At 42.4% G+C, this 26,629-nt stretch overlaps 1 protein-coding gene across 1 annotated transcript in view; it reads right to left on the bottom strand.

The window, feature by feature from the left end:
- The window catches only part of ARHGAP6 (Rho GTPase activating protein 6), a 269,412-nt gene that overhangs the window by 124,228 nt on the left and 118,555 nt on the right, over positions 1-26,629 (bottom strand). Inside the window, 3 exon segments of the mRNA XM_029603281.1 lie at positions 155-210; positions 3,204-3,399; positions 23,417-23,673. Of these exon segments, the coding sequence (XP_029459141.1) occupies positions 155-210; positions 3,204-3,399; positions 23,417-23,673 (509 nt within the window).

The raw sequence follows: 26,629 nt of genomic DNA, 5'->3' as shown, positions 1-26,629 counted from the left end.
AATTAAAAGTAGTACACACAAAGTTCAACAGTTAATGGAGCAGTGCTGTGACCAGAGGACACGAGAGCCTCAAACTGAAGCACCCAAAGTGGATCATATGGTAAACCAGCCATGAAAGAACAGCAAACGAAATAGACATTACACGTGTCCTCACCTGTCTCACTCGCTTCTTAGAACTTCCCACTCTGAAGATGCCGACTGTCTGGAGGCCTGCAAACACAGCACATCATGAAAGACTGTCATAAAGGCTGAAACCCTGTTAGATGGCATACTGAAGTAAAAACACCACTCTGTGGTGTCTTGGCAAATGCAGCTGTACAGCAAGAAAAATAATACCCAGGGTCGCATTTTCTGAAACCTAATGTACACAGATTTCACACATCATGCCATTAGGCTTCACTGTAAAAGCAGGTTCCTTTTGAAATGCAATATAATTTAACAAGTGCTTGACAATATGTCTAGGCAAACATTACATGCTGTATAATCTAAAATAACTAGTGTTGTCTTTTAGACCTATAAGGTATATATTTCCTTAAAAAAAACAAACCAACAAGCAAGGTTAGATGGAACAATTATGAGGTGAGAGTCTGGTTGGGCCAAAGAGCTATCCTAAAATCAACTGGCTATCTTTGAGCTTCACATACAAAGCTGGCTATATTCAATAGTGTGGCTGCCCAATGAATAGGAGGAGTGGTCCCCAAAAATAGTTTGGAGCATTTTTGTATCAGGGGTGGGCCATTTTGGGCTTTTTTTTTTTGTTGTTGTTAATTTTTCTGTCACATCGTAGGGGCAAAGGGTGGCCAGCAACATTTTCTAATGGCAGTCGCCAACCCGGGAGCAGGAGGTCATTCCTGGGCCCCCTGCTAGACTACTAGGAATTTTGGGTGAGTCCTGAGGGGTGAAAGGGGAGGTGTGCTCTGCTTGTCAGGGGCTCCGTATTTAAATAAATGGGAAGGGTTGGGGCGGATTTGGGTTTGTTTTTTTTTTTAAATATAGTTTTTTGGCTCCCCACTCTATAAAAAAAACAACCCAACACAAAATAGGAAAAACAGCACAAAATTTTGTAGTTTTTTCTATCGGTTTTTGCTATTCCTGAAATGCAACAAAATAGGAAATCTCTTTATTTTCTATTTTGTTGGAAACAAATTTCCACCCCTACTGAAAATACCTCCAAATTTAGCTGGATAAGTTTATCTGGCTAACTTTGCTATCCAGACTGTGTCTGAATATGGACCTCTGTTATTAGAACTTCTTCTGGAAAAACTACCAATATTGACACCGAAGCTAGTTAGGTGGCAAATTAAGATGCTATCCCATTACTATAAGGATGTTAAATTTGATTTAAATAGATAATATGCTACTTCAGTATTTTTCCACAGCCATGTAGATTTGGTGGTGAATGGGATACTTTTTTGTTGCACTCTTTATAATGGATCAGAATTTCTTCTAACATCCAGTGGCGTACATTGAAAACATGAATCTCTGCTATTTCCCCAGCCACAAATAAATGTTGGCCTATAAAAACCAACTGAATGTTAGAAGTTTTTCTCTGAAGATAATGACAAAAGGCAAGTTGTTGTTAACTTAACAGGGCCACATGCTTCCTCTGTGAATCATCTCTGGAAACCTTACTAATGAATATTTCCCACTGTTTTAGAGGTCATAGATTAGATCCTTCTCGGTTTCATTTTATACCCTCTTTGTATAGAACTGATAAAACCTTTCCTTTGAGCTCTCCTCTTATGCATTCTTCATCCTAATAAATATGAACAATGAAAATTTTACCAACGATCCAGCTTGATAAAATGCTAAATCAAGAAAAATAATGAAGAAAATAGTCAAATGTGGTGCTGCAACAGCACCCTGGGGAGTACAGCAAATGCATAGAAGTCATCGCAGTTACTGAATACTATAGGAAAGGATCACATTCAGAGCTGGTTCAACTTTGTATGTGAAGCTCAAATATATAAACAAAAGATTAATGACCCCCCCCCCCCCCCCCCCCGGTCATGGAAAATTCATATCACATTCTGGAAATTTTTGGACGAGAAGCCATTAATAACACAAGTACCTGTGCAGCATGTACTCAATACAGGGATAAACTTTGCTAACTGTATTCCTATTCAATCTTACACAGACATCAACTGAACGTCTTCCGCAGCCCCAGCTGTCCCCACGTATTCAGCTATTTTACCCTTTCCAGTGCATAATGTTCTGTCAATAAATGGACAGGAAAGGAAAGCAGAATTGTCTCATTTTATATTGGATCAGATTTTAGTCAGTGATCTAACAACAGTGCCCGACTGGCCCAATTATAAGAGGGGGATTGTTTTTCTTTCGTCATGTCAAAAAACCTGCCTTGTCTTATAATCACAGCCATGTCAAACACTGCCACTGGGGGGAGCGGGGTGGCAGGCTTGCTGGATCCCACTAGGCCAAACACTGCTGCTAGAACAGCCCAGCTCCTGGCAGTAGTGGCTGAACATTACCATATGGGCCAGATAAGGTGATCGCCTCATTATTTGAGGTTTTGTAACTGAGAATGTGGAAACCAGAACACAGAGATCCAAAATGTTCTTGGAGCTTGATAGTTCTTAGTCTACATTTCTTAGGGAATGTATAGTCAGTTATTTTTATTTTATTTAGATTCTTATATTCTGCTTTTCGTACTTTATTCAGCACTTCAAAACAGATTACATTCAGGTACTGTAAATATTTATCTATCCCCAGCGACCTTACAATCTAAGTTTGTACCTGATCCACTGTGCTTCTCAAATGGCAAGATGAGATACTTCTGAACTTTGTTAAGCAGTGTATTCATCATGCTGACCATAAGTAAAGGGAAATGAAGCATCTGTTTTATAAATGTTAGTGATCCTTGACCACCATCATGGAAACAAGACATCCCAAGAATAATAGTCCTTTTTCTAGTTTAACTCAAGCAAGTTCAAAACAATTAAACTTACTACTGCAGGTTTCATTCTATGCAAACTAACAGAATGCAGGCAGTACAAGCAAACAATCTCATCTTGGGTATGCCCGTGAATATACCTAACATATACCTCTAAGGTTAATCACTGTTATAGTTGCTCCTCTGATTTTTAATATATATCGTTGTTATAATTGTAAACCGGAGTGAAGGCCGACACCAATACTTCGGTATATAAAAACATACAAATAAAATAAAAATAAATAACATTTACCATTTTTTTCCAGATGTTGACAGCAGCTGTCCACCACCCTGGGAACCTGTCTATAAATAGGGTTTAGACTCAGTTTCTTATCTCTCTCTTTTTCTTTCTTGCTCTGAGCCTCAGCAGGCAAGGAGAGCTGTAGCGCTTCCAGCAGTCTCGATTGATTGTCATCAAGATCTGTGATGGAGTCTACAGACATGGCACCCTATAAAAAGTATAAACAAATGGACAAAGGGTAAGATAGAAACCATAACATTAAAAGTAAGACAAACTAGTTTCACCACAATCATAAACACACATGACTGGCTATAACTATGTGAGGCATAGCTCTATATGAGTTACTCTATGTTATTGAGATTATAAGAGGTGAGAAAGTTCAACATTACTGATGTGCTATTTTACCTTATTGGCACACGAGTACAGAAGGATAAAAACTTAGCACAGAAAGACACATAGATAACCTAACTTCATATTCTTGGTTTATAAGAAAATTTAAGCTCAATAATTACATAAATGATGATTACTCACATAAAAAGTTTTGAAATTATACTCTCTAGCTCTAATGAATGTGAGGAATTAATAGAAATGATTTAAGCCAAGTCTCTCTGCTGATTGTGTTTTGATTTTCTGATGGGGAAAAATGTCTGTTAGATGTCATACTGAGGCTACATATAAATTTCACCTGGGATCCAAAGTGAAATTACTTATTTATTTTATTTAGATTTATATTCCACTTTTCACACTTTTTTCAGCGCTTCAGAGTGGATTACATTCAGGTACTGTAGGTATTTCCCTATCCCCAGATTGCTTATAATCTAAGTTTGTACCTGATAATTTCCTCTCTTTTGAGGAAGGCAGACCAATCCACACTGGTGGGTTATGCAGCCCTACCAGTAGATGGAGACAGAGACATCTGACTCACTGATGTCACTGACATATAGCCCTGCCCAGACATCAGCTTGCCACTATCTTTAGAAAAGCAAACTGTGGAAAACTGATTATACCTGACACATGACTCAACAGTAAGAACATAAGAACATAAGAAATTGCCATGCTGGGTCAGACCATGGGTCCATCAAGCCCAGCATCCTGTTTCCAACAGAGGCCAAACCAGGCCACAAGAACCTGGCAATTACCCAAACACCTAGAAGATCCCATGCTACTGATGCAATTAATAGCAGTGACTATTCCCTAAGTAAACTTGATTAATAGCAGTTAATGGACTTCTCTTCCAAGAACTTATCCAAACCTTTTTTGAACCCAGCTACACTAACTGCACTAACCACATCCTCTGGCAACAAATTCCAGAGATTTATTGTGCGTTGAGTGAAAAAGAATTTTCTCCGATTAGTCTTAAATGTGCTACTTGCTAACTTCATGGAATGCCCCCTAGTCCTTCTATTATTCGAAAGTGTAAATAACCGAGTCACATCTACTCGTTCAAGACCTCTCATGATCTTAAAGACCTCTATGATATCCCCCCTCAGCCGTCTCTTCTCCAAGCTGAACAGCCCTAACCTCTTCAGCCTTTCCTCATAGGGGAGCTGTTCCATCCCCTTTATCATTTTGGTTGCCCTTCTCTGTACCTTCTCCATTGCAACTATATCTTTTTTTGAGATACGGCGACCAGAATTGTACACAGTATTCAAGGTGTGGTCTCACCATGGAGCGATATAGAGGCATTATGACATTTTCCGTTTTATTAACCATTCCCTTCCTAATAATTCCTAACATTTTATTTGCTTTTTTGACTGCTGCAGCACACTGAGCTGACGATTTCAATGTATTATCTACTATGACGCCTAGATCTCTTTCTTGGGTGGTAGCTCCTAATATGGAACCTAACATCGTGTAACTACAGCTAGGGTTATTTTTCCCTATATGCAACACCTTGCACTTGTCCACATTAAATTTCATCTGCCATTTGGATGCCCAATCTTCCAGTCTTGCAAGGTCCTCCTGTAATGTATCACAGTCTGCTTGTGATTTAACTACTCTGAATAATTTTGTATCATCTGCAAATTTGATAACGTCACTCATCGTATTCCTTTCCAGATCATTGATATATATATTGAAAAGCACCGGTCCAAGTACAGATCCCTGAGGCACTCCACTGTTTACCCTTTTCCACTGAGAAAATTGACCATTTAGTCCTACTCTCTGTTTCCTGTCTTTTAACCAGTTTGTAATCCACGAAAGGACATCGCCTCCTATCCCATGACTCTTTAGTTTTCGTAGAAGCCTCTCATGAGGGACTTTGTCAAACGCCTTCTGAAAATCCAAATACACTACATCTACCGGTTCACCTTTATCCACATGTTTATTAACCCCTTCAAAAAAATGAAGCAGGTTTGTTAGGCAAGACTTCCCTTGGGTAAATCCATGTTGACTGTGTCCCATTAAATCATGTCTTTCTATATGCTCTACAATTTTGATCTTGAGGATAGTTTCCACTATTTTTCCCGGCACTGAAGTTAGGCTCACTGGTCTATAGTTACCCGGATCACCCCTGGAGCCTTTTTTAAATATTGGGGTTACATTGGCCACCCTCCAGTCTTCAGGTACAATGGATGATTTTAATGATAGGTTACAAATTTTAACTAATAGGTCAGAAATTTCATTTTTGAGTTCCTTTAGTACCCTGGGATGCGTACCATCCGGTCCAGGTGACTTGCTACTCTTTAGTTTGTCAATCTGGCCTACTACATCTTCCAGGTTGACAGTGATTTCGTTCAGTTCGTCTGACTCATCACCCCTGAAAACCAACTCCGGAACTGGTATCTCCCCAACATCCTCACTAGTAAACACGGAAGCAAAGAATTCATTTAGTCTTTCTGCAATGGCCTTATCTTCCCTAAGAGCCCCTTTAACCCCTCGGTCATCTAATGGTCCAACCGACTCCCTCACAGGTTTCTTGCTTTGGATATATTTAAAAAAGTTTTTATTATGAGTTTTTGCCTCTATGGCCAACTTCATTTCAAATTCTCTCTTCGCTTGTTTTATCAATGTTTTACACTTAACTTGACAATGCTTATGTTTTATCCTATTTTCTTCAGATGGATCTTTCTTCCAATTTTTGAAGGATGATTTTTTGGCTAAAATAGCCTCTTTCACCTCACCTTTTAACCATGACGGTAATCGTTTTGCCTTCCTTCCTCCTTTCTTAATGCGTGGAATACATATGGACTGCGCCTCTAGGATTGTATTTTTAAACAATGTCCAAGCCTGTTGAACACTTTTAACCTTTGCAGCTGCACCTTTCAGTTTTTTTCTGACTATTTTCCTCATTTTATCAAAGTTTCCCTTTTGAAAGTTTAGTGTTAGAGCTGCAGATTTACTTATTGTCCCCCTACCAGTTATTAGTTTAAATTTGATCATGTTATGATCACTGTTGCCAAGTGGCCCCACCACCGTTACCTCTCTCACCAAATCCTGTGTTCCACTAAGAATTAAATCTAAAATAGCTCCCTCTCTTGTTGGTTCCTGAACCAATTGCTCCATGAAACAATCATTTATTACATCCAGGAACTTTATATCTCTAGCAAGTCCTGATGTTACATTTACCCAGTCAACAATTCATTACCTCCACTTAAGTCAGAAGCACTGAGCTCAGGTAAAATATTAATTGTATTGTCCAGGAAGGAATGAACAAACTGAAAAGAAAATCACAAGTAGGCAACACTCAGGTAGGCCAATCCACACTGGTGAGATGTATTAAAGATATTCCTGAAATGGGTAGGAGGCTATCTGCGCTCCTATCAACACCGCCCTCATGAAGGCTGCATCCTGTTGGACTTTAACATCTAAGAAGTAATGCTTGGAGAAAGAAGGAGCATGGGGGAGGAGAAAGGGGGAGGAGGAATAGCCTAGTGGTTAGAGCAGTGGACTATGAACCAGGAGACCAGGGTTCAAGTCCTGCTGTCACTCTTTGTGACCTTGGGCAAGTCACTTTACCCTCCATTGCCTCAGGTACAAAAAACATAGATTGTAAGCCCTCTGGGGATAGAGAAATACCTACAGTACCTGAATGTAAACCGGTGTGATATCTCGATTGAGATCAAATGTCGGTATATAAAAATAATAAATAAAATAAATAAAAAATAAATGTTACTGTCCAACAAATCTCAGAATGAGACAACAACTGTGTCTCCACTCACCCAAGACTGCCTGTGCTCTAGTAAAATGCACCCTGACTTACCTAGGAAAGGGTACCTCTGCACCTACATAGGCTGCTGTGATAACCTATTTAACTCAATGAGGCACTGCAGCCCACAACGCCAGTTTTCATTATCTATCTCCACCACTGAGAATGAACAGTTGAGCAGTCTTTCATCAGTAGCGGGCGATCCTCAGGTACCGCACCAATGTCATTTCATATCTAAGGTACATAATCTATTCCTGCTCAATTCTGCCCTTGTTCAGCTCTAGAAGGGAAATAGACTAATTCAAGTGGAACACTGACTCCACCTCTGGCAAACAGGAAGGTACAGATATAATCTGCATCACCCTCAGAGTTATCCACAGAAAAGGCTCATGGCAGGAGAAAGTTTACAGCTCAGAAAAGCACCTCACTGAACATATAGCCAACCAGGAAGATCATTTTCCAGGTTAGTAGCTGCAAGGAGAGATCACGCAGCTGCCAAAAGGTAGGGCCTGCCAAAAAACTCAACACCAGGCCGAAGCCCCATAGTGGTACTGGCAGACACCAATAAGGATGTAGATGTTGAACTCCCTCCCAAAAACAGAGAAACATCTGGATGTGAGAACAAAGGTGTACAACACACCAGTGATCTCTACACCAGTGCTGCAACCAGAACCTGTAAGGAGTTTAGGGCCAAACCCTTACTAATCCTTCTTACAGGAAACCCAAGATTAGCAGTATTTCCACTCAGAGGGTGAAAATCCCTTGCCCCGCATCAACTTTTGAATCCTCTCCAAACCCTGATATAAGCCTGAGATGTGGAAACTTCCTAGCTCAGAGCAGTGTGGATACCACTGCCGGAAAACAACCAAGTCTCAGTAGTCGAGCCCTCTCATGTGTCAAACTGTAAGACAGAATTGACCCAGATTTTCATGTACTATCAATCCCTGTTGTAGAAGAACCTTCAGGAAAGGCCGCCCCATAGGACTGTCTATCTGTAACTGAAACATGTTCTCTGTGGCCAATCTAAGACACCAGCGTACAGTCCTCGGATGACTTGCAATCTTCTGTATTACCCTGCCGAACATCAGCCAGAGAGGGAACCCATATAGCATCTCACTCCCAAACAAGAGTATCCCCAACATCCCCGGCTCCTGTTTGTGACTATAGAACCATCGCACCATCACATTATGGTAACACACTATCAGATCCAGATACATCTGACCCATTGAGAAACCATGAGTTGAAAAATGTCTCTGTCAGTTCCCACTCTCCTGATTCAAGTTATGTCCACTGAGAAAATTGGCCCTCACATTGTCCGTACTATCAATGTGAGATGCTGATATCATTTGGATATGTTGTTCTGCCCATTTCATGAAAGTATCTATTTCCACCAACACCTGGTGACTACTACTACTGCCTAAATGGTCTATATAGGAAGCTGTGGTGGCCTTGTTTGACATCACCCTTACAGCCGGCCAACGAACTATAAGCATGCCAAGCGACCCGCACAAGCTTCCAGTCGATTGATAGTGCCCTGTCGATCCACAGCATTCCATTGACTTTATACCATCAACTCTTGGTAGGGAGCCTCCCACCCTAGCAGGCCCATTGTGAGCACCTACCATTCTGGGATCTCTAAGGATACCCCTTCTCAGGAGGAGTTCCCTTTTGCAACAACCACTCACCTTCATGCTCACTTCCATTGGCTAGGAGAGCCTCACTGCCTACACCTGTGACCGGAATCCACTGTGCTAGAAGAGCCTGCTACAGCAGATGCATATGCACCTTTGTCCAAGGTACTACCTCCAACATTGTCACCATGGACCCAGAGACTTAGAAATAACTCCACACCTTTGGATGGATGGCCAGTCTCAAGGATTGAACTGGAGTCTTCAACTGTCAGATACATTGCTCTGGCAGGACCTGCCTTGTGTTGTATCGAATCTTACTTTGAGGTAGTCCGTGCTGGCTGTAGACTGCTTTTGGCTAAGTTTACTATGCTGCCCAGCTCAAGAAGGAGACAGATCACCTTGGGAGATGATTATCACCTTGACTCTCTTCCACAAGCTTGGTCCGAATCACCCAGGCGTCCAGATATGGATAGACTAAAAAACCCTCCTTGTGCAGAGATGCCGCTTCTATCCCCATGACCTTGGGAGAAGGTTCTGCGCACCGTACATACGACAATGCAATCCTAGAACGGCAAAACTCAAAAATTACCAATGTTCCTGTCGTTAGGGGGTAAGTAGATATGCTTCCGTCAGATTGAAAGAAGTGAGAAAGTCTTTAATGCTGCCATAATGAAGGAGCGCAAAGTTCCATTCTGAAGTGAATTATGCTCAAATGCTGTTTGACCCCTTTCAGTTCCAGGAAGTGTTGATAGGAGCCCTCTTTCTTCTTGGCCATGACAAAATAGATGGAATAGCACACCGTATTTTCCTGCAGTTTTGGAACTGGAATTATGGCCCTGAGGCCTGTCAGCTTTCTTTCCACTGCCCCTCTCCTCACTAGCGAGTTGCATGGATAACCCATAAGGGCATCCAGAGGGAGTTGAAGAAACTAGAGCCCAGCCATCTCTCATTACCTCCAAGACCTGCCAGCCCATTGCGAAGTGGGTCCACCTTGGATAAAAGCAAGCTAGTCAGCCACCTATCTCTAGAACCTGTAGGTGGATCCCTGCACCTTCAAGCTGCTCTGGCACCAGAGATAGATCCCTTATTTGGCTCTCCAGCCTCGGAGGGAACTTTCTTTCGCCCTCCCCTCACCTTCCCCTCCCTTACCCACCCCCCCGGCCCTATCTAAACCCCACCCCCTACCTTTATCCATGGATTTACGCCTCCCGGAGGGAGACGTAAATCCACACGCGCCAGCGGACTGCTGGCGCGCCGAGACCCGACCCGGGGGCGGTTCCGGAGGGCGCAGCCATGCCCCTGGAATGCCCCGGACCGAAACCATGCCCCCGGGCCCGCCCCCGAAACGCTGCATCCCGCCCCGCCCCCGACACGCCCCCTAAAAAAAACCCCGGGACTTACGCGCGTCCCGGGGCTCTGCGCGCGCTGGCGGCCTATGCATAATAGGCGCGCGAGGGCCCTGCTCGCGTAAATCCGCCAGGATTTACGCGAGCAGGGCTTTTAAAATCCGCCCGTAAGTGTTTTCAGGCTCTGAGCTAATAAACCCAACCCTGTGGAAGAAAACAGAGCAAAGATCTATGTGGCTCGAAGTCAGGCGGGATTTTACCTTCCTCCAAAGTTGAAGAGCCCAAACCCTCCCTGGAATAATCTGTCGAGTTGCTCTTTATGGTGCTTGCCTGACTTGGATGCAGGTACAATGTTTCACATGCATTACTTACTTCAGCTACACAAAGTCAAAAATTAATTTTAAAATATATGTAAGAATAGCACAGGAAAATATAAAAGAAAGTACTAAATGCTGGTTGGAAGTCAGTTAGATAGTCATTTCAACCTAGCTAATAAAGATGGGTTGGTCCCTAAAGAGTTGAAACATAGCATGACAGAGCCAAAAGAAAGAGGAACCAATGTCTTTATTCAAAGCTAAGAGAATACTGGTTCCCTTCCTAAGTGCCAGTTGTAACCTCTGTTAAGCCTATCAGAGAATTGGGTTCAGGGCAGCCTGAGGCGGGCTCTGGACTATGCAATTCTATTCTGGGATCACGACGATAAACTTCATAAAGCAATACTGAGACCACATCTGCAGTGTGGCATACAATTTTGGTTTCACTATTTTAGGAGGGATATTTGGAGAGTAAGTACAGAATTCAGAATCGTGGAACAATGACTATATGACAGAAGGCTAGCCTACAGGAGTTTGGAAGCTTTCACCTTGAGAGTATTTGAAAGTAATATTTGGATCAATGCATTTGTTTAGGTTATATAGAAAAGAAAAGAATACAATTTTAAACGTAATCTGAGCACTTGTTCTGTGTGACAAAGCATATTCCGGAATATTTTAGAATGGAGAAATTTTTTTTTGTGTGTTTGGTGGACTCTGGGATTTATGTACACTGTGAATAACCAAGACGCTGCATCTAGTGCAGCACCTCACGCACATAACTTGGCTAAAGGGTCTTCAGGCAGAAAAAAAAATCCAAGTTCATATACAACTTGAACCTCTGTAGGTTCCTTTCAATTTCCTTTTCTCTTAATCTGAGCTGTACAGTGAAGTTTAGATTTATTTATTTTTTTGCTAATAAATGTTTGGAAAAGTAATTATGTATTTATAGATCTTAGGGCACAGTCTGGGTTTCTTATAGAAAACTCTGAAGTAAAGAAAAGGGGGAGCAGGGAAAGGAGTAAAATCTACATTAATCTATCATGCTTAACGAACATGATATTATAATTATTTTGAAGTGCCTTTTTTTTCTTCATCGCAAAGCAAACGTTGTGCTGTAGCAAATATAGTACCATGGAGCATTCCTAATCCAGCTCTTTAGGAAATAGTTTTCAATCAGATCTCAGAGAAAACTAATGCCCAGTTCCCACAGTACAATGAGCTCATTAAGGCATTTAACTGTACAAGCGATCTTTGTGGTCCCCCTGAGACTTGATTTAAGGAACAACTGAGTTTCAGTAGTGCTTAGTTTAAACATAAAAGCATATGCTATCCAAAAATAGACTTTAGAACATGCAAATGATATGTTAATGAATAGGATGTTCATTTGGCTCATTCCCACAGTAATCGGCCGTGTTGGTGAAGTACTGTTGACATAATCAACTAACCCTATTTTTTATATAAATTTCTACACAATGTCTCGTTCATATGACTAATACTACCCCTCCAAATAATGTCTCCTGTTTTGATTGCCTCAAATTCTAACAGCTTCTTCTATTTCCATTGTTTCATAGACTTGTACAGCGGCCCATCTTCCTATGACTTGCCATCTCTCAAGGCAATAAACTTACTAAATAAGGCGGACAGAACATAGAAACATAGAAATGACGGCAGAAGAAGACCAAACGGCCCATCCAGTCTGCCCATCCAGTTTCACACTTTTTTTTTTTTCATACTTATCTGTTTCTCTTGGCTCTTAGTAACCTTTTGGTTCTATTTCCCTTCCACCCCCACCATTAATGTAGAGAGCAGTGTTGGAGCTGCATCTAAGTGAAATATCTAGCTTAATTAGTTAGGGGTAGTAACCGCCGCAATAAGCAAGCTACACCCATGCTTATTTGTTTACTCAGACTATGTAATTCAATCCTTATTGGTTGTCTGTATACAGATCCACTTTTCTTCATTCCCCCTGCCGTTGAAGCAGAGAGTTATGCTGGATATGCATTGAAAGTGAATTATCAGTCTTTCTCCCCTGCCGTTGAAGCAGAGAGCTATGCTGGATATGCTTGAAGACTTTCTCCCCTGCCGTTGAAGCAGAGAGCTATGCTGGATATGCTTGAAGACTTTCTCCCCTGCCGTTGAAGCAGAGAGCTATGCTGGATATGCTTGAAGACTTCCTCCCCTGCCGTTGAAGCAGAGAGCTATGCTGGATATGCTTGAAGACTTCCTCCCCTGCCGTTGAAGCAGAGCGCTATGCTGGATATGCTTGAAGTAACAGACATTCTCCCCTGCCGTTGAAGCAGAGCGCTATGCTGGATATGCTTGAAGTATCAGACGTTCTCCCCTGCCGTTGAAGCAGAGAGTTATGCTGGATACGTACCGAGCATTAGCAGTCACTGAGTGCTGCCCTGGCAAATGGGATCTGTGCTTTCCCTCAAGCATACCCATAATGTACCTGGAACCTCCAGAAATCTTCTAGAGATCCATCAATGTCACAACAAGATAAGGAATCACTGCTCCACAAGCCAGCTGTACTTGCAAGAATCCTCAAAATATGAATTTGCCCATTTCTGCTCGTATTCCTTTCCTTTATCCGGATATATTTTGCTATTTATATTTTTTACAGGTGAGAAATATGAGATTTGCTTTTTCATTGATAATGCACACCTTTTAAAGGTTTCACAGCAACAGCAACCCACCTGCTGCAGTCATTCATCTGTCCCTCTACCCATCTATCCATACACATGTATCAAACACATGAGTGAATGGACAACTAGAAGCGTTGGAGTCCATGTGGTCATTGTTGTTTAGAAGTACCGCAGGTACCTGCCAAGGGAATCAGGGACCAGATACCAGAGGAAGAAATTAACTTAAATCTGTGCTACCCTGAAGCTACAACCACTTTTTTTTTTTTTTTTTTAAATATCTCCTTCTAATAGTCAGCTTCTCTGATGCTCATGCTGTGGTTATATTTTACATGCACCAGTGGAATGCATGCGTGGGATTCTGGTAAGAATCATTACAAGAATAAGCCCTGATTTATGTAGATTCATAACAGTGGGAGATGCTTTCTTAAACTTTAACACACTAGTACCTCTTCAGGAAAAGAAAGCAGCATGGAAAAAAACAAAAACAAAACACAGCCAATAAGATTCCCTAACTGCCAACTTAACTATCCAAACTGTGCTAATACTGCAGCTTGAAAGCTACCCTAAATAAACTCTGTAATCCAGGGGTGGCCAACTCTGGTCCTCAAGAGTCACAAACAGGCCATGTTTTCAAGATATTCACCATGAATATGCATGGGATAGATCTGCATACAATGGAGGGAGTGCATGCTAATCTCTCTCAGGCATATTCGTTGTGGATATCCAGAAAACATGGCCTGTTTGTGGCTCTCTAGAACCAGAGGTGGCCACCCCTGGTTTAATCGCTTAAACACAGGAGCTGTGATTTCAGAAACTGTTTAAAAAAAATCAGTCTCCCTTTCTGTCTTTATTTTAATTTGATGTTTGTAATCAATCCCGGTGGTACTGTGACAGCTGGATATGGACTACAATGATGTCAGTGCTTGAATTCCACATCTGCAAAACATTAAGGGGGCAATTTTCAAAAGCTTCTGCCTGAGTAAAAATGGGGGCTGAAAATTGCCCTCCACCTCCACAAAGGGGAAAGGACGGGGGTAGGGAGAAGGCAGAGCTGGCAGACAACACATGGGTATGTATGGCACTGATTTACAGCACTGACTTTGTACCTTCTGCAAAGCTAGTGCAAAGCCGACAGGCACTGAAGCACTAACGGGGCAGCTTTTTTCAAAGGGAAATTCTATGGAGAGCTTCGCTTTGAAAATGCAAACTCTCCATAGGGTTTAAAAATTACCCCCTAATTGCCAAGTTCACACTATCACTCTAATACACTAAAAATATTTTTAAAAAATGATTTTTTTGTTTTAAGAACAGATGCTGTTTCCAAAATTACAGCTTCATGGGTCAAATATTTACAAGGTTCATTTTTAATATTCTTTAAAAAAAAATCTACTGTAAGCCTTCTTTAAGAAGCTGTGTCTGTTTTGGTCAAACAAAGGGCAGATGTGTGTAAGGCTCTCTAATCCCTCATCATAGGTTAAAGTGAGGAAAATTCCAGCAATGGGAGGTTCCAAGGATATAAAGTGGTTTTAATTTTCCTGCTCCATCCTCAAAAGGGTGGGTCTCTGTCTAAAATATACTTAGATGTCTCTAGAAGGCACAAGAGCAGGGGTGGCCAACCTTTCACACATCAAGAGCCACAAAAACCAGAATTCCCAGTAGCAGAGAGCCACCATACATACCACGAGCATGGGGGGGGGGGAGGAGGGGAGGGGACTGATCCTCCCTTCCCAAAAAAAGGCCAACTCTCTCCCAATTGGAAACACACACATTCTCTCTCTCTCTCTCCCAGCCACAAAGACACACATTCCCTCTCTCTCAGCCACAGACATACACACACTCTCTCATAGCCACAAAGAGACACACACACTCCCTCTCCCCCAGACACACACGCCTCTTCTTCCTCTCCCTATACACAACACATATGCCATCTCTCTCCCAGCCACAAAACAAAAAAAAAAAAAAGATTCCTCTCTCAACCACAAAACACACCCAATCTCTTTTTCTCTGTCTCTCTCTCTCCCCCAGCCACATAGATACACATTCCTTGTCTCTCTTTTAGACACAAAAAGACAGTGCAACAATGTAAAAACAAATGTTGTAATTCCTCATAAAACAAACAAAAAATATCATTCATAACAGTAAAACCATACTAATAAAAAGAATATTTCAAACAGTTGAACAGAACATTCAAAAAATTAAAACATTTTTAAAATTTCCAAAACAGCAATACATTTTTCAAAAAAGCAGATACAAACAACACCCTATTTATTTATTTTAAAAGTTTTTATATACCGCAAAATGGTCAGGATCTGGCCGTCTAGGCGGTTTACAGTAAAACACACAATTAAAAATTTAAAAAATGGTATACATTCTAAAATGATAAAATTAATAAAATCTAACTATTAAAATTGTAACAAGAATACAGTATAATACAAATTTAACATCAGTATTGTAGTAGAATAGGTACGATCAGAAATTGACATGTGGTTATCGATAAAACAAAAGCGGTATTGACAATTGATATAAGATATTAATTGGGGTTATGTAAACAGAGAATTAATTTAACTGGGGTTGTAAGCACACTTAAATAGATATGTTTTCAAGTGTTTTCTAAATTCTCCTGTATTTTGAATTAATCTAATATTTTCTGGTATAGAGTTCCAGAGACGAGGGCCTGCAACTGAAAAGGCCCTTTCCCATGTCATGTCCAGTCTTGCATTTTTTACCGAGGGTACTTCTAAAATGCACTTATCCATGGAACGTGTCTTGAAGGCTTATATATCCTAAGTAGAGAACAAAGCCATACGGAATTTGCATTGTATAATAAACCATGAATTATTGATAGGATTTTGTACAAAATGCCGTAAGCCAATGAAGTTGCTGTAAAATTGGTGATATATGATCTCTACGGGTTAAGTTGTATAAGATACGAGCTGTTGAATTTTGGATAAGTTGTAGTGGTCGAATGGTGGAATTGGGGAGTCCCAAATACAGAGCATTACAGTAATCTAAACTTGACAGTATCAATGCCTGAACTACAGGCATTGATACTGTCAAGCTAATGAGGATTTTAAAATCCTCCACTCTCCATATCCTTAGATTGTCATGGATTAGTGGGGATGAAGGGGGTATAGTTGGTAGCACACAAACTTTCTCCTCTCTCTCTCGCTCACACCCACATACTCTCACACACAGACAGATGCTCGCTCGCACTCTAGTACACACTCACACACAGGCTCACAAATATGCTTATTGACACACATATGTTTGCTCAAACCCATGGGCATTCACAGATGCACTCTCGCTCACACCCATGCACTCACACATTCATGGACACTGACACATATACTTGCTCATGCTACAACACATGCTCACAGATAAATATGCTCACTGACACACACGCTCACAGCAGCTCACTGACACAAACTCAGACACTTGCACTTACCCCCATGCACTCACACACTGACACTTGTTCAAACACATGCTCACGTTTGCTCACATACTCACTGATAAATACAAGTATGCTCACTGATGCACACATATGCTTGCTCACACCCACGCACTCTCACACACTGACATACTCTCAGTGATGCTCATTCACACACACATGCTGAATGTCAAACCAACATTAGTTTTAAAAAAAGGGTTTTACATACATTAATGGTTGGGGGGGATCCAGGCATGGCCCCAGGAGAATGGATGGGCTTCCAGTTAATGCTTCTGGAGGTCCTTCCTTGGCTGGGAAAGGACATACTTCAAGGCACCCACCATCACTGTTTTGTTTTTTTTGCAGTGGCTGAGATTGAAGGAGTCCTTGAGACAGCAGTGGGAGGTATGTTAGGTGCCACCCACTTAGAGATGCACAGCACATGAAAAGAAAAGCAGCAGACTATTTCCCACTATTGCAGCTGAAAGTAGCGGTGGTCAGGTTTAAAGGAGCAGGCCCAAGAAGTTCTTGCCGCCATAGAGAAAATGAAACGATCAAACAGGGAGGTTGCCGCAAGAACTTTATGTTGGTTGCAATGGCTCTCCAGGCATGGAGCCGCTGTGATCAACACCAGCAACATGACTGACCTGGGCAGCCCCTTGGGTCAAGGTCTTGCACATGCTAAGGTCTGGGCAGCTGATATAAACAATGATCTTTCCCCTTCTCAGGAGCCAGCTCGGGGACGTTATAAATTTAATTTAGAGGTCTGCTTCCACCCTAGTCAGCTCCTGAAAAGGGGGAGGATCGATGTTTGCAGGAAGCAGACAACTAATTTAAATATTCATCAGTGTCTTTTCCCATAGAAATTTTTCCTATATGGATCAAAAAGTCTGGATATTCCCAGATGTATCTCGACAGACACAGGTTAGGAGGAAGGTTTTCCTTCAGCTCAAGGAAATGGTAATTGCTAAGGGTGGATCTTTTTCCTTAAAATATCTGGCTAATGTATGGTTAAGTTTCTTAATAATAATTATCTCTTTTTTGAAGCCAGTCATATGAAAGCTTTCTTAGAAAATAGGATGGCTGAATCTATATCATCAACACCAGAGTTTTGTGGTTAGACGATCAACTGTTTAATAGTTCCCAGATCAGTATGTCTTCTTTTTTGGAATTATTCTTCTATTTTAAAGTGTCTCATCCTTTCTTTCTTCTTGTGCAATGTGCAGGTAAATAATTTAATGATTATTAGTTTTGCTGAATTGCTTGTCCTTTTTTCTTTCCATTTATTATCCCTGCCTTTTTTTTTTCTATCAAGTGATTATTGCTTATATTATCTTAATATTTGAAATTATAAATCAAGAGTTAAAAAAAAAAATATGCTGATTGCAAGTTCAATACCTGAACTACTGCTTGGTTGTTGCACCAAAATATTATGTGGTTCTTTTTGAGTCTGTCACTCCAAAATACTAGTGCCACCCATATAGGGAAGAGTTCCAGAAATGTTATGTTCTTCATGAGTCCGATATTGACCCATTCCACTGGCCACAGCTCCGCACACCATGCACCTTGGCAGAATGCCCCAAAACCCCAACCTCTTGACGCATCCATTTGAATGTCCAGATCTTTGCTAGAAAGTGTATGACGGATACGTCATTGAATGTTTTGAGGAAAGAGCTCCACATATTAAAATCTGCGCATATGGCCTTTGACACTTAAGAAGTGATGGGGATGCTGTATCCCTACTGTGGCTGCTGCCAATCTTCTCATAAAAGCTCTTCCCATGGAAATTGTGTGACATACGAAGTTCAAGGTTCCTAAGATGGACTGCGCGACTTGTAGTATCTTCTTCGCCATTGCTGCTTGCTGTATCATTATATGCAGTTTTTCAACTTTTTCCCTTGGGAGCCTAGCGACCATCTTGTTTGAATCCAGCTCAGTTCCGAGGAAGGAAATGATAGTTATTGGACCTTCTGTTTTGCTGTGTGCCAAAGGCATGCCGAAATCCTCATCGACTGACTGGAAATCAGGGAGGAAGTGATCGCAGGTGACGGAATTTCTTGGCCCATGAACAGAAAATAGTCTAAATAGAGAATAATGTTACTTGAAGCACATGAGACTGAGCATCCCATAGGCATACATTTATCAAAGTAATATTGATTCCTGAAAGTAAAACCCAATAATGGGAAACTGCTTGGGTGGACCAGAAGTAATTTAAAGGCCAATTCTATGTCCGATTTTGCCATTAGCACGCCCGCGCCGCATGATCTGAGTACTGCCACTGACAAATCAAAGGATGTGTACTGAACAGAGCACTCTTCTGGGGGCAGCTGGTCATTGATGGATGCTCCTGAAAGGTATGACAGATTCTGAATGAGCCAGAATTTGCCCTTCTCTTTCTTGGGGATCACCGCGAATGACGAAAGGTACATCTTTTTGGAATGGTTGCTGGGGAAAAGGACCTGCCATCCCTCCGAGCGTTAACTCGATATCAAGCTTTTCCTGCACTATGTCGGCGTGTTGCATCACTGATGTTGTGTTGCTAGTTTTTGTTCCTTTTATCTGGCCTTGGATTGGAATGATGAATCCTTCACAAAATCCTCACCAAATCCTCTGTGCGTTTTTGTGGCAGGGGTAGCGTTCCAACCATGATATCATTGCTTCTAAATTGATGGGTGAAGGCACTTTATCAAATTGCTGAGTTTCAACGTGCTTTAACATTACTCCCAGTCATTGGTTTTTTGGAGCACTTCATTACTGGGTGTGGAGCTGCGCAGGCTGAACAAACATGTTTGAATTTAGAGTCCTGTAATGTTTAAGTTGCCTTGTTATAGTACCAGCATGTGTTGTCTTGTGCCTGCGCCGTCCTGGGTGAGTGCCTGTTGGGAGACTTCCTTCTCACGATTCTTGAGTGTGCTCCTGCATCGCCTGCTTTTCGTGTCATCCGTTTCACCCACAGGCTGACCTCCTGAGCTCCTCATGACATGAAGCAATTCTCTTCCATCTTGTCATGGAATTTCTCATCATAGTTGAGCCAGGCCCAACCTTCATGCTCTTTGTAAGCTTCGAGAATATTCTCTGTGTAACTTAACATGGGACTGTATTGAGAAGGGTCACAATGTCCCACCACGCTTGTAACGTATAGGAAAGCTCTTATCAAATTATCGATATTTTTGGGCACCCTCTTCTCCTTTTCCAGATGTGCCGGTCCATCCTTCGATTTCTTTTTGTCATCTGTCCTTCTCCGTCCTTGCAGGTTGTTAAATATGTCTATGTATGTCCGTTTTCGTATTTTTTGTGTAATTGTTTGGGCATGCTTTCCCATAGCTCAGATAAGGTGGTGAGCACTGCGGGGCCTCTGGACTCCTTGTTGGCTGCCTCTGCTGCAGGCTGTGGGTCGCTGTCACTTGTGGAGTCCGAAGACGAAGCAGAAGAAGAACTGTCTGAGCTGGAACTTGTTCTATGCTTGTGCTTCACCTTGCGCTTTTTTCCAGCTGTCAAATTAGTGTTTTCAACACCTGTGCTCCCCCATCTTCCGCCATCTACCCCGTCCTAATCTCAAGACTCACCTACATTGTTGTCTCCCATCTGTGCTGATCTGCTTGGCTGGTGGTTGCCTTTTCATCTGGGTTTTGCATTTCATGGCGCGTTCCCATGTCAGTTTGCACCACTGCTTTGGCTTGTACTGTTGTTGCTGTTGTTGGGGCATTAGCGTGGACTTCAGATTACACTCTTGTATTGTCGCCTTCCACTGCTCTCGCTCCATTAGCATTAAACTGTGAAAAGACTCGAAATGCCACCAAGGCTGCTTATCCCGCCATATGCTGTATAATCCCATGGTCACCCATTCGCTCCGCATGCTATTAACGCTGCCGGTCTGCCAGTAATGAAAACAAAACGGCCGCCGTTCTTCATAACCAGCAGCAGCGTTAGCAAGGAGGCGCTAAGGTCACGTAAGCGACCCTAGCACTTCCTTCCTAGCGTGACCCCCTAATTTACATATTGCTTGGTGCCTCCTTGCGGGTGCCATGCGTGCGTTAAGAAAGCGGGCACTGCTTTCCGCGAACATTATTACATCGGCACCTAAGAAAGAGGGGGGAGGTTCGACATTTGATGGAAAAGGGTACCTCTCTGCGCTTGTATGTCTTTGGTACTCATTCTGGCTGGCTTGCGGCTGTGGACCTCCATGGGGGCTCTGGTATGGTGTGTGAGAAGCTGTTTCCCTCTCAGTGGTGTGCTGCTGTAACTCTAACTCCTCTGTAGGATGGCTGATGTTGTGTCATTTGTTTGGGGCTAGTCTGAAGTGTCCGCTTGCTGGCCTGTTGGCTCTCGACTCATTCCTCGTCCACCCTGACTTCTTCTTTGACTACTAGCTGTTCTTGTGCACGTTCCTCGCTGAGAGTTCGCTTGCCTTGCGGGCGCTGTAGTCTCTACATTGGTAATCTCAGCGATGTCTCTTTCCTTCGAAGCTCTTGAACGCAACCTGCGTCCTGGCTCCTCGACCGTTGCCATCGTGCCCATGGGAGTTGAGGGCTGGGCTGGAGGCCATTTTGGAGTCTTGGATTGTTCCCGAGACGATGGTAGCTGCACGAGTGCCTATCTTGCACTCCCCCCCCCCCCCTTTTTTTTTTTTAAATTTGGAGCTTGAGCCCTGCTCTCTTGGTTCAAGCCCGCTGTACTGACTTGCTAGGCCACTCTGCTGCCCTCTTTTTTTTTTTTTTTTACCAAATTCAACTCACTGCCCTTGGGACGTGGAGCCTAAATACCTAGCAGGACCAGCTACCAGCCCTGGCCCCCAGAGCTTTAGGGACTTCCCCCCTTTTTAAACTCACAGCCCCTGGTGCTCAGAGCACCAATGCCCTACTGCCCCAGCCATCAGCACACACTTTCCTTTTTTTTTTTTTTTTTTTTAAATTCCCTTCAATTATGTGGCTAGTTGTGAGGGCTATCTTCTCCCCCCCCCCTTTTTTTTGGGAATGAGGGAAATTTAACCCGCAGCCTGAAAAGGCAGCCACGTGTTCCCTCGGCCACTTTGTCTGCCTCGATCCTGGCTCCCTCTCTGCTGGCACTGCCTTGTGACTGCCCTGCTATCTGAAGGCTGCCTCGAGGGGCTAGCCCGCCCCTCCCGGCCTTTCTCAAACAAAATCGGGCTGGCACCAATTGCGAGTGCTGTTCCGGTTTCAGTGCTGTCCCCCTGGACCCGCGATCGTTAAGCCCCCTACCGCCTACGTCCAAGTAGTTGTCCGGTGAGAGGCGAAGTGTTCCCTTTGCCGGCTAGAGGCGAAAAAGGGGTTGCATGGCCTCCGTCGTGGCCCTTTAAGGGACCGCTGATGCCATTACTGTGTGCCGTTTCGCCCCCTCCCCCAGCTCCGCCCACAATGATGCGTAACCAAGCCGGGAGAGGGGTGAGTCAAGCCATGCCGCGGCCCCCGTACTGCCGCGCCGTACGCTCGCCCCTCCCCCCCTGCTGAGATGCCGTCTCTTGTGCGGCGCTTCAGTTATGGGTGGGCTCTGGCCATGAAGGCGCTGGCCCACCTATGTATATGATGTGCAGAGAACCTACTTTTTATGACGATTCCAGAAATTATTTCTAGCAATGGGATAAAACAGGGGTAGGCAATTCCAGACCTTGGGTGCAACAAACAGGTCTGGTTTTCAGGATATCCACAATGAATATTCATGAGATATATATGCACATAATGAAGGCTGTGCATGTAAATAACACCTCATGCAAATTCATTGTGAATACCCTGAAAACCAGACCTGTTTGCAGCATTCCAGGAATAGAGTTGCCTATCCCTGGAATAAAATTTCCAACCTTTGGACAAATACCCTTTTCAAAGCTACCTCTAGATGATTCTTCATTTCAGGAACTGATGTTGCTGGAGGTTTTGAGGAGATGAAGCATCTTAAATTTGAGTCAAAAGGTTTTCGTTTTGTTTTAGTTTTTTAATATTTTCATTTTTCTCTGAAAGACAAATTTTAATATACTGTATTCTCTGTTGAACTGGTTCATATATTGGCCTTAGATTTGTCTATTTTGTGGGATTTTATTTTTATTTATTTTTATGCTTTTTTGTAACAAATGGTTCTGTAAATATTTCCTGAGTTTTCTTATCACTTAGGCTTTGTATAGAGATGAATACTGTGTGTTAAGTAATGCTTTGACCGTTATCATCCATCTCCTTCCTAAGGCCTGATTGGTTAATATTTTCTTTCAATGGGCAAACAGGCTGAGTTGTGCCCCTATCAATAATTATATCTACTGGAAGTAGATGAAGATTTCACCCTTTTGTCAGCATAATGTCCATAATTGACTTTTGCAACTGGTTTCCAAACAAATCTTTAAGGGTTTGGTTTTCAGGATATCCACAGGAGACATATTTGAGTTTATTGCTTAAGCAAATACTGCATGAATATTTATTGTGGATAGCATGAAAACCAGACTTCTTTGACAGGCCTCATAGAGCAGGTTGAGAACTACTGCCATAAACGTATTGTCCTTCGTTCCCAATATGTATTGTGGTAAAAGTGTTCTGTAATAGAGGGATAGGAATGCATGCAAGTACAGAAAACATAGCTCTACAGTTGGAACCAATATGCATTCCCTTAATGATGCAATAACACAAAAGATTTGGATTAGAAAAGTTCCCCTATGCTTTTACAGGTTGATTGGCTTGCCTCTCAAAGCTGATCGGTACTCGATTGTTTCACTTACCCTCCTCCTTGCACGTGGAGCTGGCTCTGGAGTGTTGGGGGACGTAGACTCATTTGGGGTTTCTGAGGTTGAGCTAAGAGATGAGTTACTGCTTGAGAGTTCTTTATTCTGTTTTTTAGTTCCAAATGTTAAAAGGGAAGATAAAGAATCCGCCACATCTCTCTGCTCCTCTCTGTGAGTGTCTTGTTTAAGTTTCTGGGCTCTGTCATTGACAATTACTTGGGACAGTGGCATTCCAAATGCCTGTGGCAGGAATTCTGAAATAAGCAAGAAAAATGGTTAAGAGTAACTGAAAATGCATAGAAGGTGCTTCAAATGTATTAATGTGCAATGTTTTTGAAGTGAATGTACATTTAGAGTTTGTTTTTTGTGGGGTTTTTTGTTTTTTTTTGCAACACTCTGAAGTGCATATCATAGAAGGAATCACATGGTCATAATTTAAGGCAACATTGTTCAAGAAAGTGAAAAAACTGTTTTACCTGAATGGGATACCATGACTTTGGCTTACCACAGGATAGATTTAGTCTGGACTCTGGCTATCCTTTCACAGTTTTTGTTTTTTTTAATTTTTTTTTTTATTAATTACACTAAGAAAATTATCAAAACACAAGCCTACGTACCTCAGCACTACTGGAAACAGAAATGCAGCAGTTTAGTCACGTAAGTCATTTAGCAATGTTTCTGCTGGCATCATCTGGGGCGGCCCTTTCCCTCTGGGCCTTGGCGCCTTATCCCTCTCCCCAGGGGAAATACCTGAAACCAGGATTCCCTTGTGGCTGTCTTAAGGTGGGGTCCAGGCTAAATACCTACTCTTGGACTTTTAAGGAAGGCCTAATGTACATTCCTTTACATTGAGGCAGATCACAAGCTAGTTTACCTTGAAAAGGGCCGCCTGTTGCTGTCAAGGCCACCTAATCTGTGCCAGCATGAGAGCAGTCCATGATATCGTATTATCCCTACTTCCAGCTGCTCTCTTCAAAGTGATGTCTGGGTCAAAAACTCATTTTCCAAGTAGACTGTTAATTTTGAAGATGGGGAGAATATCATTTTTTTTTTATTTTAGTTCCCTTTGATCATAGGTTATAGTGGATCATGATCCAAAAATATCTGGAATGGGTGGATAGCCAGAAATATAAAATGTACTATTTATACAGCACATTCAAAGTAATGTACTGGCAATTTTTGGCAGCCTGAATCACCACAGCAACAGCAGCAAAAAAAGAAAAAAACATTTAGAGGGATAAACACTGGGGACAGAATAAATAGAAATGAGTTTGCAGATTAAACAGCTGCCATTACACAGTATTAAGTGATTCCTCATACGCAATCTCAAGTTTTCCAGACCATCATCGTCACCATTTGCAACATCAAGAATTAAAATCTGGCAGAGGCTGCAAAATCCTTTGCCCTCTCAAATGATTAATTTGTTGTACACTTTGTGTTGGTCCTTTCCTAGTATGTGGCGATGACGATTAATTTAAGCACAAATTATACATGAATAAACATGCTTATATCATCACTCTAATGCCTTTCCACAAGACAAGTTTGCAGTGAAGAAATACAATCTCATATTTATAGAAGAAAAATAGACATTGAGCTGGTCTAATCTGGCAGTAAACTAGGCATCGGTTACACTGGAGACTGGAAAGCAGGCTCATTATAGCTTTTACATGGTAGTACTGTTCTCAGTTGGCCCTGCTATGTGAACAAATGAGACATGAATACTTACCTGATAATTTCCTTTTCTTTAGGACAGTCAGATGAATCCAGAACAAGTGGGTTATGCACCTCTACCAGCAGATGGAGACGGTGCAAGTTGATGTGTCAGTATTTATACTCCTACAGGGACATCAGCCTGCCAGTATTCTCTTCAAAAGCAACTGTGGACAGATTAGCAAAAAACTTGATTAAAAACAGATAACCATTTCAATACTCAGCCAACAGACAACATTGAGCACAGTCAAGAACGTAATAACACTAGTCTAGGGACTGGAGTAACACTTACCAGTAGAGATGTGCATTCGTTTTTCCCGAATTAGGCAATTTCAACAAAATTTCAACAAAATTGCCTAATTCGGTATGGTTTGGGGAACCGAAAAACGCACTGACCTGAAAATTGGGCCCCCCCCCCCCAAAAAAAACCCCCTGAACTGCGTGAAAAACTAAATTTCCCGCAGGGGGCCCCGAAACTAAGCCCGAAACGATTAAAAAAAATGATGCACATCTCTACTTACCGGGAATCCCTGTAAAACGTAAGCACATAGGAGGATCAATATGCAATCATCCGGCAGCCGAGGGAGGAAAGCTGGATTAATCTGACTGCCTAAAGAAAAGGAAATTATCAGGTAAGTAGTAATTTCTCTTTTCTTAGCGTCCAGTCAGATGAATCCAGAACAAGTGAGATGTACCCATGCTACTCCCAAATAGGGTGGGAGACTGCCCATGGCCCAGTCAAAATCGCACGCCACGTCCTCCCGGGCCTGAACTTCCAGACAATAATACCTGGAAAAGTTGTGTAAGTAAGACTATGTCACAGCTCAGCAAATGTTGACGGGAGACAACAATCTAACTTCTGCTAATGACACTGCCTGAGCCCTAGTGGAATGAGCCCTAACCGACTAGGTAACAATTTACCAGCATCTACGTATGCAGCTGTGACTACCTTCTTAATCCAGCGAGCTACTGTAGCCCATGAGGCTGGTTCTCCCTGTCTAGAACCATCGTGAAGGACAAACAGGCAATCCGACTTCCGCAAAAGCTCAGTAACCTCCAGATACCTGGCAATGTGCGTCTCTATCCAGATATGGCAGGGAGATGGACTAATTCAAGTGAAACTCGGTAACCACCTTTGGTAAAAAGGAAGGAACAAAGCTGTATCGCCCTTGAGACACTTGAAGAAATGGCTCCCAGCAAGACAAGGTGTGCAATTCAGAAACCCTATGCACAGAACAAATTGCCACAAGGAAATCCATTTTCAAGGTCAGCAACCACAAGGAACGAGTATGTAGCGGCCTAAACCTAGGGCCTGCCAAAAACTCCAAAACCAAATTAAGATTCCATAGGGGCACCGAAAAACCGCAAGGGAGGCTGAAGATGTTTCACTCCTTTCAGAAAACAGGCCACATTAGGATGAGCTGACAAGGGACCACCATTTACCTGACCCATGAAACAGGCGAGAGCCAAGCCTTTATTTAAGCCATCCTGCAAAAATTC

Source organism: Rhinatrema bivittatum, chromosome 5 (genome assembly GCF_901001135.1).
Source record: "Rhinatrema bivittatum chromosome 5, aRhiBiv1.1, whole genome shotgun sequence".
In the NCBI taxonomy this organism is placed as follows: domain Eukaryota; kingdom Metazoa; phylum Chordata; class Amphibia; order Gymnophiona; family Rhinatrematidae; genus Rhinatrema; species Rhinatrema bivittatum.
Note: the sequence above shows the minus strand (reverse complement) of the source record. Positions and strands in the feature narration are given on the sequence as shown.